The 12,633-nt window shown below is 42.7% G+C and overlaps 1 protein-coding gene across 7 annotated transcripts in view; it reads right to left on the bottom strand.

Moving 5' to 3' along the window:
• LOC127008853 (histone-lysine N-methyltransferase EHMT2-like) overlaps positions 1-12,633 on the bottom strand; it is a gene marked incomplete at its 3' end in the record, with an annotated part of 98,213 nt that overhangs the window by 26,317 nt on the left and 59,263 nt on the right. For 5 of the 7 annotated variants that reach the window (XM_050881234.1, XM_050881237.1, XM_050881239.1 and 2 more), the window contains 2 exon segments: positions 3,290-3,534; positions 11,602-11,669. In XM_050881234.1, the coding sequence (XP_050737191.1) occupies positions 3,290-3,534; positions 11,602-11,669 (313 nt within the window). 7 annotated transcript variants of the gene reach the window in all.

The raw sequence follows: 12,633 nt of genomic DNA, 5'->3' as shown, positions 1-12,633 counted from the left end.
ATCTCACCCATCTTATATGTTGCCATAGGTCTATTCTTATTCTTTTCCATTCTCATTATATGGCATTTCTTTGTGTTTAATTCCATTTTCCAATGCTTACTCCATTCACGTATCTCATTTAAGTCATTTTGAAGCCTCTCACAATCTTCTTTTTCCATTATCCTTCCAAGAGCTTGGCATCATCTGCAAACATACTGATATAACTTTCCAGAATATCATTAATGTATATTAACCCCTTCAGCACCGCTCCTGTTTACCCGACCTGGGCCCGTATACTGCTTGCTGGGTCAGGCCGGGTATCCCTGAAAGGATAAGACATGAGGTGCCAGTCTTGTTCCTCCACTGGCTCCACAGTGTCTGAAAACTCCTCATCACTGTCATCTATTAAGTCACTATCACCACTATATTCTTCAGTAGAAGCACCTGGCAGATATTCAGAGCCAGACTCAAAACTACTGCTGACCGACATAGTGGTGATAACGACGGTTGCACTGGTTATAGCGAATCCAAGATGGCCAGGCTAGGGACACATAGTGATATAATCCTTCTCTTATGGAAGCAAGACAAGCACTGAGTCCCAAATGGCAACCCTGAGCCAGCCAGCCTTGAGATGCCGTGACGTCTTGTGATGTGGCAGTCACTGATTTGCTTAAGTGACTGTGGGCGGAGCTTCAGGGTATCTCCAGTACATAGTACAGTACTGTCTCCAAGTTTGCGATAAATAGGTTGACATTGCGGGTCGCAAACGTTGAAATCACCAACTTTGAACCATTATTATTATGGGGAAAATTGAAAACCGTCAAACATCTTGCGCTTGGCCACCCATCCAGGTGGCTGTGCGCATGTGTGTGAACGGCCCTGGCCGCGCACTGGGCCTGAGCAGCTGGCAGGCGGCTGATGATGGTGATGGTGATGATGAGTGTCGGTGGCATGGCCTTTGCATCGGTGCCGCCTGAACGGTGTTTTTGTCAGGGCCCATGTGTGTGTGGCTGTGTTTGTTGTGGGTTTGGGCTTCTCAATTTGCCAGTTTTTGTTTTCCACATGTTGTGCGGGACCCCCTTCTTTTCTTCCATGGAAGAGATGGAAGCAAAGAAAGTGGTCCTGCGCAGCATGTGGAAGGTGGGAATTGGCAGATTGAGGAGTCTGGCCCCATGATGGGCACAGCCACACACGCACGGGCCCTGATGAAGGTGTCGTTTGGGTGACGCCAATGCGTGGGCCGTGCCGCTGACGCTCATCATCACCATCACCATCATCAGCCGGCCGTCAGCTGCTCAGGCCTGGTGCGCGGTCTGGGCTGCTCGCACACATGCGCTGGGCTGCCCGGATCCCACTCACCATGCTTCCCGTGGCCAATGGAAAGGCCGCCTTCAACTGCGGCTTCAAAACAACCCGTTCTCTCTTCCCATTTTCTTCCATTTTCCAAGGTATGTGTTTTGAGTTAACAAGGGAATAAAGGGGGAAAAAAAGTCAGGTTCTCCACGGGTTTCGCGATCCTAGAGTTTAGTGCCATACCTTCGGAACGAAGCAAACGCAAAACTTGGGAGGGTACTGTATGTCATTTTATATTGTTCTGTCTTTAATTTCCGACCTTTGCTCAAAATCTCTTCTGCTGCTGTCTGTGAGTTTAGCATCAGTGTCAATGGTCTATTGTTTCTCTCTCTATAATGACCTAGTCTCATTATATCATCAATTTCCTCTGACAGACTTCCTGACTTGTCCAGTCTTGCCAAAATTTCCTTTATCATTCTCTTTTCGTGGGTCTCCCTTTGAATTTTAATTGGCAGTTTTTCTTCCTTAAGGCCCACTATAACCACACTTTTTATATTTTTACATTTCTCTAATTAAATTTTCTTTGTTTCTCAATACTTGTTTAACTTCTTTCTCCCTACCTTCCTTGCAAACACACTCCTGTTCCTTAAGTTCACGTTTTTGTTCTTTCAATATTTCTCTATCACTTTTATATTTGTCATTTTCCCTCTTCCATTTATTAAGTTCTACACCTATTGTAGACTTAATTTTCTTCTATATCTATATCTTAAATTTTTTTTCCTTCATTCTTTTAGCCACCTTTTCCTTAAATGTTACTCCTAGAGGGAAGCTGATAGGTTTTTCCGGCTGCCAAGTTAAGGGCAGGTGATGGGTTTTTCCGGTCTGCCTTTTCTGCTGTAATTTTGAAGAGTGCGTGGGGATTTATGGGTCAGCTTGACTCCTATGCTGCCTCACAACTCCTCTGTGCCATTCTCAGTGTTTCTGTGACAGTAACAATGGCAAGAGGAGAGTTTTTGGATCTTCCTCATCTGATTCAATGCTTGAATGTCCACAGCCAGCAACCTCAACTCCTCATAAGCCTCCTCTTGCTCTCAAAAGAGCTCTCAATGTGAGCGCAATTGGGAGGGCTGCAAGTGACTTTTTCAAACTCCGAAAGTGGTGTTGGAGGTAAAGACAGTGACAGCTTCAGCACTGAACTCCAACCACTTGTCTTATCAGGAAAGCTGAACCCTGTTATTGTGCAACCTTGCTTTGGTGGCCATCCTGTAGATCAATCTCATTACAGTGATGGTGGAAGTGATATTGAAGAACTTGAGGATGCATCCCACCACCCTTCCGGGTTATCAAGTTAAGAATATGACGGTAATGAAAGGGCTTTGTAATGGGGTCGAGTGCAGGGAGGGGGAGGGCCACTCGCTACACCGCACCACCCACAACCTATGAAGCCCTCTGAACATAGGCTTGCTGCCAGCTAAGTTACTGCACTTCTTCATGCCACCATGGAAACAACACATGACGGAGACTTCAGTTTGAGGCAGATTGAAGAGGAACAATGGATAAAGGAAATGCCCATAAATCTAAAACTACTGGCTTCAGCAGAGCCATGAAATTGACAATGGAAAGTGAGCAATTTTTGGGAAAACGTCAGAAAATTCCCGAACGGGGAGAACTGATTTCACGGCACATCCCCGCCCTTTAGGGGTTTAGTAGGAGTGAATTTTTTCTTAAAAACATAGTACACACACATGCAGTATGCAAACAATGAATTCTTCCTTCTGCAAGATAGAATGATCCTTTCATGTGACATCACATACAAACATAATTTCCTGGTATTATAAGTGATTCTTTCCTATGAAAAAATGGAATAGAGGCAAATTCAGTCTATTGAATACTAATCTTTTTAAAAGCAGATCAGTATTTTCATATACTTGTAAATTGTTTTCATGATTTACTTGCTATCAATCTACTAGTAATAGTCATAGAATATACATAAAAATCAATACATGTAATTAAACACCTTCTGTATACCAACTTTGGCCATGAGTGATGCTCCAGCTTGTACCAGGTAATGGACAACTTCATTTTGTTCTTTGGTGATGGCTATCATTAGAGGAGTCATGAGCTGGTTGTCTGTCATGTCTATGGTAGCTCCACCCATGACTAATATGTGGAGGGCAGCAACACTTCCATACGCTGCAGCCACATGCAGTCCTGTCTGGCTTCCACATTCTTTCACCTTGACATTTGGACTTAAGCCACTTACTGAAAGATATCAACATACATAACACTGTTAAAATTCCAGCCCAATTCTGTTATCATGCCACTAGGCATAAGAGAAATTGAAAGCTTAAAATGCATAAATGTAACAAAAATGTGAATAAATGAGGGTCAGAATATTTAACATTTTCTTGTGACATTTCTTAAATTAGGTTTAAACATCATCATTCTCAATCCCTGATAATTGCACAGGGGAAATATTCAGTCATGGGACAAGAAAGTCATGGTCAGCAAAGAAGACAAATTGCTTAGTATATGCCAGCCACATGGCCCACCAATACCATGGATCACAAAAAACTTGATACTCAAAGCGAGTTTTGAAGATCTAGTTACAGAAACTTCCAGGACATTATAATTTTTTGCTACTAATGACTACCACTTTGGGTATTTTTTATGCAAAGGTCACCATTATTCATAATTTTTACTATTACAAAGTTTACACTCTGTTTTATCTGGTCATCAATGCTACATATAGGTGGTTGCCATCAGGGAGTGGAGAAAGGAAGTAAACACGCATGACATGAGGGAAGATTTCAAAAATGAAAAAGGGATGGGTTAGGAAAGAGCAAAAGTACAGACAACAGGGAGGCTACATTTCATTCTCCTTCCATTTGTCAAATCTAATATGCTACTGTTCTAGTCACAGAGTAGAAGTCATCCAGTTGGCTTGAGGGAGCACTGCACTGAAATGAATGGTACTTTCAGAAAATGAATGAAAATGAGGTTAGTGTTTCTAAAATATGTCAGTAATGATGCCAAGTCCCTACATATTCAAACTCAGTCACCTCCATTCTCTCCTCCCCTAACCTTATCCTACACTTCATTGTATCCTCTGCTCTAACTCTGTACGGCTTTGCAAAATCAATGACCTTCTCTCTTGCCCTCTCAAATACCATAACCTTACTCTTACCAGCATTCACTCTAAGCCTTCTCCTCTTACACACCTTGTCAAACTCATCCACTATCCTCTGCAGCATCCCTTCATTCTCTGCCATCAATACCGTATCATCTGCAAACAGGCCTGCCACCAATGACTCCTCCATACCTCTCACTTTCAGCCTTGGACCTAACTCCCCACTCTGGCTTTCACTTCTCTCATACAACCGTCCATGTACATGTTAAAAAGCCATGGTGACATCACACACCCCTGTCTCACACCCACACCAACACCAAAACTCTCATTCAACTCACCATTCATGCATACAAAGGCACTTGCATCCTTATGGAAGGATCGGATTCCCTCCAGCACACGCCCTCCCACACCATATATCCTTAGGTCGGGTACATGCGAGCCAAACATTGAAACGTAACTCCATCATGTAACAAAATCGCCGGTGTGGACAGGACAACACCACCACCACCCCTCAAGCGAGAAAGTTAGCGAGAGCGAGAGTGGCAAGGGGAGTTTCTGTGGCCACACGAAAAACTGGTGAGACAAGGGTTGTCATGGCAACGAGGCCCGCAGACCAGTATCAACCAGTATAGCCTCGCACCCATCCCCGTTGGCGTGTCGGCGCAAACTAAGGATGAGATGAAATATTTTTATAAATAGTTCCGTGCTTCACTTATTTGGCGTTTTATGAAAAATCTGTATACACCATTGTGTTCAGGAGGCTTTTCCCTGTAAGATGGAATTGTTTATTTTAGTACTCATTTCATAGCTGCTGCAAATGGTAGCTATAGGTAAAATGTGTTACAAACATTATGGAGTGATTATTTAACTTCAACTCGTTACTATTTATTTACTTTCTATTTTATTGAGTTTTCACATACAAATTTGAGTTCTCCAATCACTGCTGCATCTAACGGTGTTAACCAAAATGTCTTATCTATTGTATGAGTTGAGTTACGGCAAATAATAGAGAAGCATGTCTGTGATGTTACTCCTTCTGACCGAGCAATCTCACGCGAGAAAAGTTACTCGTCAACTCTCCTCTCTTTCTTGCTTATCAGCTCGCTGTCTCGCCATTACCTGCTCGCTGCCAGTGTGGCCACTTGCATTGTTTATTATGTATTAAAGTTTTTCGCTCTCGCTCTCGCCCCTTTTCTCGCTTCCTGTGTGGCCGCGGCCTTAGACTCCAATCTGTCCAGGAGAGCTGTGTGAGTGGAGCCCCCCACACAAGAGATGCATACTCTATACGAGGGCAGACAAGACCCCTATAAATGGAAACCATGGGGGGGAGAAGAACTGGCGGAGATGATACAGAACGCCCAACCTTGAGGAAGCTGATTTAGTGAGAGAAGAGATGTGAAGTTTCCAGTTGAGATTTTGAGCTAAGGATAGACCAAGGATATTTAGTGTTGAAGAAGGTGACAGCCGAGTGTTATCGAAGAATAGAGGATAGGTGTTAGGAAAATTGTGTCGAGTTGATAGGTGGAAAAATTGGGTTTTTGAGGCATTGAATGACACAAGGTTCCTTTTACCCCAATCGGAAATGATAGCAAGGTCAAGGTTAAGCGTTCTGCAGCCACCAGTCTGGAGTCACGTAATTCCTGTTGAGAAAGTCTTCTATTGAAAGAAGTTGAAAAAAGCAGAGTGGAGTCATCATTGTATGAGTGGATAGGACAGTTTGTTATGGAAAGATCATTGATGAATAACAGGAAGAGAGTGGGTGATAGGACAGAGCCCTGTGGAACACCACTGTTAATAGGTTTAGGGGAAGAACATTGACCGTCTACCACCACGGAGATAGAATGGCTGGAAAGGAAACTGGAGATAAAGGAACAGAGAGAGGGATAGAATCCGAAAGAGGGCAGTTTAGAAAGAAAGGACTTGTGCCAGACTCTATCGAAAGCTTTCGATATGTCTACCGCAACTGAGAAAGTTTCACCAAAACGGCTAAGAGAGGATGACCAAGAGTCAGTTAAGAGAGCAAGAAGATCGCCAGAAGAGCGCCCCTTGCGAAATCCACACTGGTGATCAGATAGAAGGTCAGAAGTGGAAAGGTGCTTTTGAATCTTACTGTTAAGGATTGATTCAAAAACTTAGATAGACAGGAAAGTAAAGCTATAGGGCAGTAATTTGAAGGATTGGAGCAGTCACCCTTCTTAGGTACAGGCTGTATGAAGGCGTACTTCCAGCAGGAAGGTAAAGTGGATGTTGACAGGCAGAGGCGAAAGAGTTTGACCAGGCAGGGTGTCAGCACGGAGGCACAGTTTTTAAGGACAATAGGAGGCACTCCATCAGGTCCATAAGCCTTCTGAAAGTTGAGGCCAGAGTGGGCATAGAAAACATCGTTCTATAGAATCTTAATAACAGGCATAAAGGAGTCAGACGGGGGGATAAGTAGGAGGGATATGCCCAGAATCGTACAGAGTGGAGTTTTTACAGAAGTTTGAGAGAAGAGTTCAGCCTTAGAGATAGATGAGACGGTAGTGCTGCCATCAGGGTTAAGGAGAGGAAGGATTATGAAGAAGTGAAATTGGAGATCTTTTTGGCTAGATGCCAGAAATTCTGGGAAGAATTAGAAAAAGCAAGGTTTTGACATCTTCTATTAATGAAAGATGTTTTGGTAAGTTGAAGAATAAATTTGGCACGATTCCGGGCAGAAATGTAAAGATCATGGTTAGCGGGAGTTCGAAGACTCTGGTACCTATTGTGAGCTGCCTCTCTATCTTTGACAGCACGAGAACAAGTGTGATTAAACCAAGGCTTTTAACCCCTTCACGCTGGATGTTCAAAAAGCCCGCCTGGTTGATATACAGCGTGCTCGGCCGCGCGCGCGGGAAACCTGAACCGGCATGTATCTGCTTGTCGCCTCCGTATATTATGCAGCTGAAAGCCCTCATTACATGTATCCCGTATTTGCAAAGCAGCATACACGACGAGTCAACATATACCTGCTATGCATAATATAAATTGCGTCAACGCGAAATAAAAAAAAAAAGTGAAATAAAGAAAGGGGAGAAAGGGGCAAGGGGGAAAGAAATAGAGAAAGCAGATGATTGTGTAGAGGAGGAAGAATGTCGAGAAATTATCAGCAAATACAACTCTGTTATCATCAGTCAGAGAGCTGCCAGATACTCCTTTGTCATCACAGACAATGTATGTGTGTATGTGTGTGTGTGTGTGTGTGTGTCAGAGAGAGAGAGAGAGAGAGAGAGAGAGAGGTGGGCGAGACGTGATGGTGTCGGCGCCTCAGTGTCTGAGAGAGAGAGAGAGAGAGAGAGAGAGAGAGAGAGAGAGAGAGAGAGAGAGAGAGAGAGAGAGAGAGAGAGACTTCCTAATTTTAGACACAAGGCGGGAAGAAGGCGGTGCATACTGTAGCTCATTTTTTGTGATTGGTGGGAACAAGGATGGTGGGAGGAGCAATAGGATTTCAAGGACAGCATACGGCGTCTTTACTTAGTAACCAACACAAAGTACGGGACAACTCAATAGAAGAAGAAACAGAATAGAAATATGACGCCTACGTAGGCGTCATCGTATATGCTACTGGGGCTTCATGACGCATACGCAGGCATCATCGTACTGAAAGGGTTAAGCATGAGGAGTAGAGAAAATACGTGGAATGTATGCCTCCATTCCACAGACAATCACCTCAGTGATACGCTGGGCACACACAGAGGGGTCTCGCTCCTGGGAGCAGTAATCATTCCATGGGAAATCGGAAAAGTATATCCTCAGGTCGTCCTACCGAGTTGAAGCAAAATGCCAGAAGCATCGCCTCTTCGGTGGGTCCATAGGGTGTTCAGGAGCGATAGGACAGGATACAGAAATAAGGTTGTGATCGGAGGAGCCCAATGGAGAGAACAGTTTGACAGAGAGAGCAGAAGGGTTAGAGGTAAGGAAGAGGTGTAGTATGTTGCGCCTGTCTCCAAGACTACAATACTGCCACTGCACAAAGCATAAAGAAAAACTGCGTATAACATTTCAAGTGCAGTATTCACCGGGTAATGGTAGAAAATTAAAGTTTACTCTATTTAACTCAAACTATCTAGTTTTCTTTAGCTGTAAAATGTACCCATTTTTTCGGACACTTAATTTTCAGTGAAAACCTAAAGCACTTGTTATATCAGTTTCAAAAAATTCATTACATATATTATTGAAATTAAATGAAACTGAAGTCAGGATATACATCAGATTCAGTCCCCTGATCAATGTCACAACACCTGCTAGCTGACTGTGTGCATGCAGGACCTATTTGGTTACTGTTGTCTCTATGTTGTTAAGCAGCCGTGCTGTGACCTTACATTTGCATGTATATTCAGTATGTACTTCTCCAGTACATATATAGTCCACAGTTTATTTTTCACTAACTGGAGAGTTGAAAAAAAAAAGGGGGGGGCAGACACTGCTCTGCTGCCAGAGCAGCCTCTTTATTTACAAAGAATCTGTGTTCTCTAATATTGTGTTTCATAATTCAGAAAGTTGCTTTTTCATTACAGTTGCTTTGGCAACTGTTTTACCCCTTCACTCCGCCGACGCTGACGGGCGTCCGACGGCGTCGCCGTATGAAAAGGGTTAGTCCTCTTCTAAAGCTCTTAATCCTCTTCTAAACCCCTTAAGAGGAAATGGAAGAGGATTAAGATGAATTTAGAGGAGGATTGAGAGGTTTTGAAGAGGAATAATCCTCTTTCATTTCCTCTTGACCCTTTCATTTATCCCCTTTCATTCCCACAGTAATCCTAAATGTTTCCCTTCCCTACTTTAATTCATTAGCCAATCATAATACCATATCCATCTCTTTCTAACTGCCTCACTGCTTTTCACATAACTAGGTGAATACAGCAACCTATAATTTCAAGGTTAGAAATGTAGGCTTGGCACTATACAGTACCCTCTCGAGTTTTGCGCTATCCGAGTTTCGTGATCCTCGAGTTTAGTGCTTAGTCCTAAATTCTTACCATCATGACTCACGCATTACCGCCACGAGTTTCGCGCTCCTTTGACATGTACAGGTCATGTCTACCTATCGTCGGCGTCATGCGTGCTGCCTTAAAAGGCGGCGTCCAACCATTGGGGCTATGGGCAACCGCGGTTGTCCGTATGCCCAACCGGGGGCAAGTTGTTGGTTGTCCGTATGAATGGAAAACGGTTGTGAGTACAAGCATGGGTACGTGGGTACCTCACGGCTGTATGTAAACAAACAAACGACGGCAGTGGCTGAGGAGTGAGGAGCAGTGGAAGATGGCCCACCAAGAGAGTCATAAAATGGACTGGCAGAGCTGCTTTGCTTACTAATTGATTAACAATAGAAGCGAACACCCGAACCACAGTCCAAAAACCTTTTTTCTCGAGTCTATGAAAATTGTAGATCTCCCAGTGATGTTTTCCTCTTCTTCTTCTTTTTTTGACCTGTAATGCATGGCAGTGACGGTGAAAAGTAACAGTGGAAAATAGCAAAAGGGCATAGAAAGCCAAAATCAGCGAAAGAAAAGAACAGAAAAACACCTAAGTTCAGGGTAAAGTGTATAAGTGTGCACTGTGAAGTAAATAAGGGCCGCTTTCACAGTCAATGTTTGTTTTGATCGTTACCAATAGCAGCGATCGACGCTATAGTTTTCCACGTGAAATTAGCCTATGGGGTAGTGGTGGCTGCAGAGGAAGCGACAGGTGTTAAGAGTGTGTGGTAAGGTGCGGGGCGAGGCTAACCCCGCAGCAGCCACGAGGTGCCGTTGTAAAGGCAATACCTCCGACACCATCACATCACATCACTACCCATCGGCCAGTTTCAAGTGGAAATACTAGAGCAGCGATCGCCGCCATTGGTAACGATTAATACAAACAAAATGACTGTGAAAGCGGCCCTAAGTGCATGTTGTGAAGTATAAAAGTATGGAAAAGGAGGACCTAAGAAGCGATACAAAGCATTACGGTCAAAAGAAGAAGGCCCACTATACACTGGCCGGTGTTGCAAGAAATATCTTCCTGCTGAAATTAGTCATTCTGCATTCCACCACGCATGTGCGCTGTGGGAATACACAGCATTAAAAGTGTTAATTTGCCTGGATTTGTTCTTTTTGTCCGCTTGTGGTCTTTGTGAGCGGTGAGGGAAATATGGAAGCAGTAAGCAAGTTGAACCTCTCTGCGAGCTATTTTGCGATTGCGGCGGCAGTTTACGTTCAATAGGCATTGAAAAGTCAATCATGATGTTAGTGATTTGATGATATATAACAGAAAGAGTTAGCAGATTATACCATAACACAGAAAACTACCAGAAGCTACAGGTTTACAGGTTTATCCAACAGTACCACGGGCAGTGTTGCCAACTGAAAATTTATAAATCCGCCAGATGATAGGTGAAGCTATAAAAATTTGCCGCTAGATTGGACTTGAAAATCCGCCAGTTACTCTTGTCAATTCTAAGATTTTTCCCGCTAGATTGACATGCAATTCCGCCAGTTCTAGCGGAAAATCGGTTAAAATGGCATCACTGACCACGGGTGATCACGAGCAACCACCCTTACATTAGCAGACGATACCACGTGGATCACAAGCGTGTATTCAGAACTGCCAGACAATTGTAAGGCAGCCGCCTTCAACTGCGGCTTCAGAACGACCTGTTCTCACTTCCCATTTTCTGCCTATTACCAAGGTATGTATTTTGAGATAACAAGAGAGTAAAGTTGAAAAAAGTTGTGATAACAAGGAAGTCAAAAAAAAAAAAATAAATAAATAAATAAAATAAAAAAAATTCCACAGGCCGAAACCAATAAGCGCTTTTTCATGTATTTGAATACCTCGAGTTTCGCAATCCTCGAGTTTAGTGTTATACCTGCGGAATTAAGCAAGCGCGAAACTCGAGAGGGTACTGTAGTTGCAATATTATTAAGTGACCCTTTTCTAACAAGGAAACTAAACAAGTTTTCATAAGGAACTTGTAGTGCATGCTTACTAATATCTGTGTATACTAAATTTAGGAAAGATATTAATAAGCACATAGTAAGGGTTCCTCCTGAAAACTAAAAATGGGTACCCTAACAGAGGGTCATCTAATACAGCAAATATAACATCAAACCTACATCTCTACCCTCAAAATTAGGGGTTGTCATATTCCTCTAGTTACTTTATACACCATTATAATAAAGTAAACAAATATAAAAACTTACCTAGAGCATGCAGCAGCTTTTCAATGTCGTTTTGTTTGCATGCCAAGTACATCCCTTTACTTGTAGGTCTGAAATATTCAATAAGTGTCATATGTAAAACAAAATTGTCATCATGATCATTATCTTCACTGTCAAGCTCACAGATCTTATTGTTAACTTATCATCATCCCATACATCTTATTGCTACACTGAGAAGTGAGGTGTTGGGAAGGTTTGTACATCAGAAAGTATGATCCACAATACCATTATCTACAACTGAAACACTGGATCCCCAAAGCCATGAATGGACAATGAAAGTCCATATTGTAAAGTACAGAAAACTTTCCACTTTGGTAACTTTTACTTTGATGGATTCAAAGGTGTTGGAATTTTTTTTTTTTAAATTGAATGTCCTTCCCTTAAATCTGGAGACCTAGTCTTCACTTTTGGTGAATTGAAATTCAGTTACAATCTTCAGTAATAATGAGAGCAACAACTATGAAACAAATACAAAGCAAAAAAAATCAATAATACTATTAAACATGATAGTTTTGAATGTCAGTTGGATTTTGTATCTAAGTGAAACTGGCTGCCCATGTCTCACCTTAAGTCAACATATTCCATTCCCTCACACCATTTGTAGCCATTACACTGACACTCTTCCTAAGATGTGGTACTATTGTTCTTTGCATCTAGCCTCAACACTCCAGGAGGGAGGAGTTTACTGTAGTAGCAAAAGTAGGGATGATAGAGAAATGTGAATGTAAATGGAATGTGAAGAAAGAAAATGGCAGGAAGAAACCAGCAAGTGAGAGACTGAGTGACAGTGGCTGCAGGCAGGTATACAGTCGGCACAATTGAAAGTGGCGCGAGGTGCGGCAGACTTACCAAGCTTTAGTAGCGTGTAGGCATCCCTTTACGCTTAATACACTCATTAAGGCATGTAGGAAGGGAACTGGCAAGGTTTTTAGAATATCAGAGTTAATTTCCTCCCATTCCTTCCTGATTGCTGCTTTCAGCTGGGTTACCGATGAGGTGTCTGCTTGTTGTAAT

This window comes from Eriocheir sinensis, chromosome 39, assembly GCF_024679095.1.
Source record: "Eriocheir sinensis breed Jianghai 21 chromosome 39, ASM2467909v1, whole genome shotgun sequence".
Classification (NCBI taxonomy): Eukaryota; Metazoa; Arthropoda; class Malacostraca; order Decapoda; family Varunidae; genus Eriocheir; species Eriocheir sinensis.
Note: the sequence above shows the minus strand (reverse complement) of the source record. Positions and strands in the feature narration are given on the sequence as shown.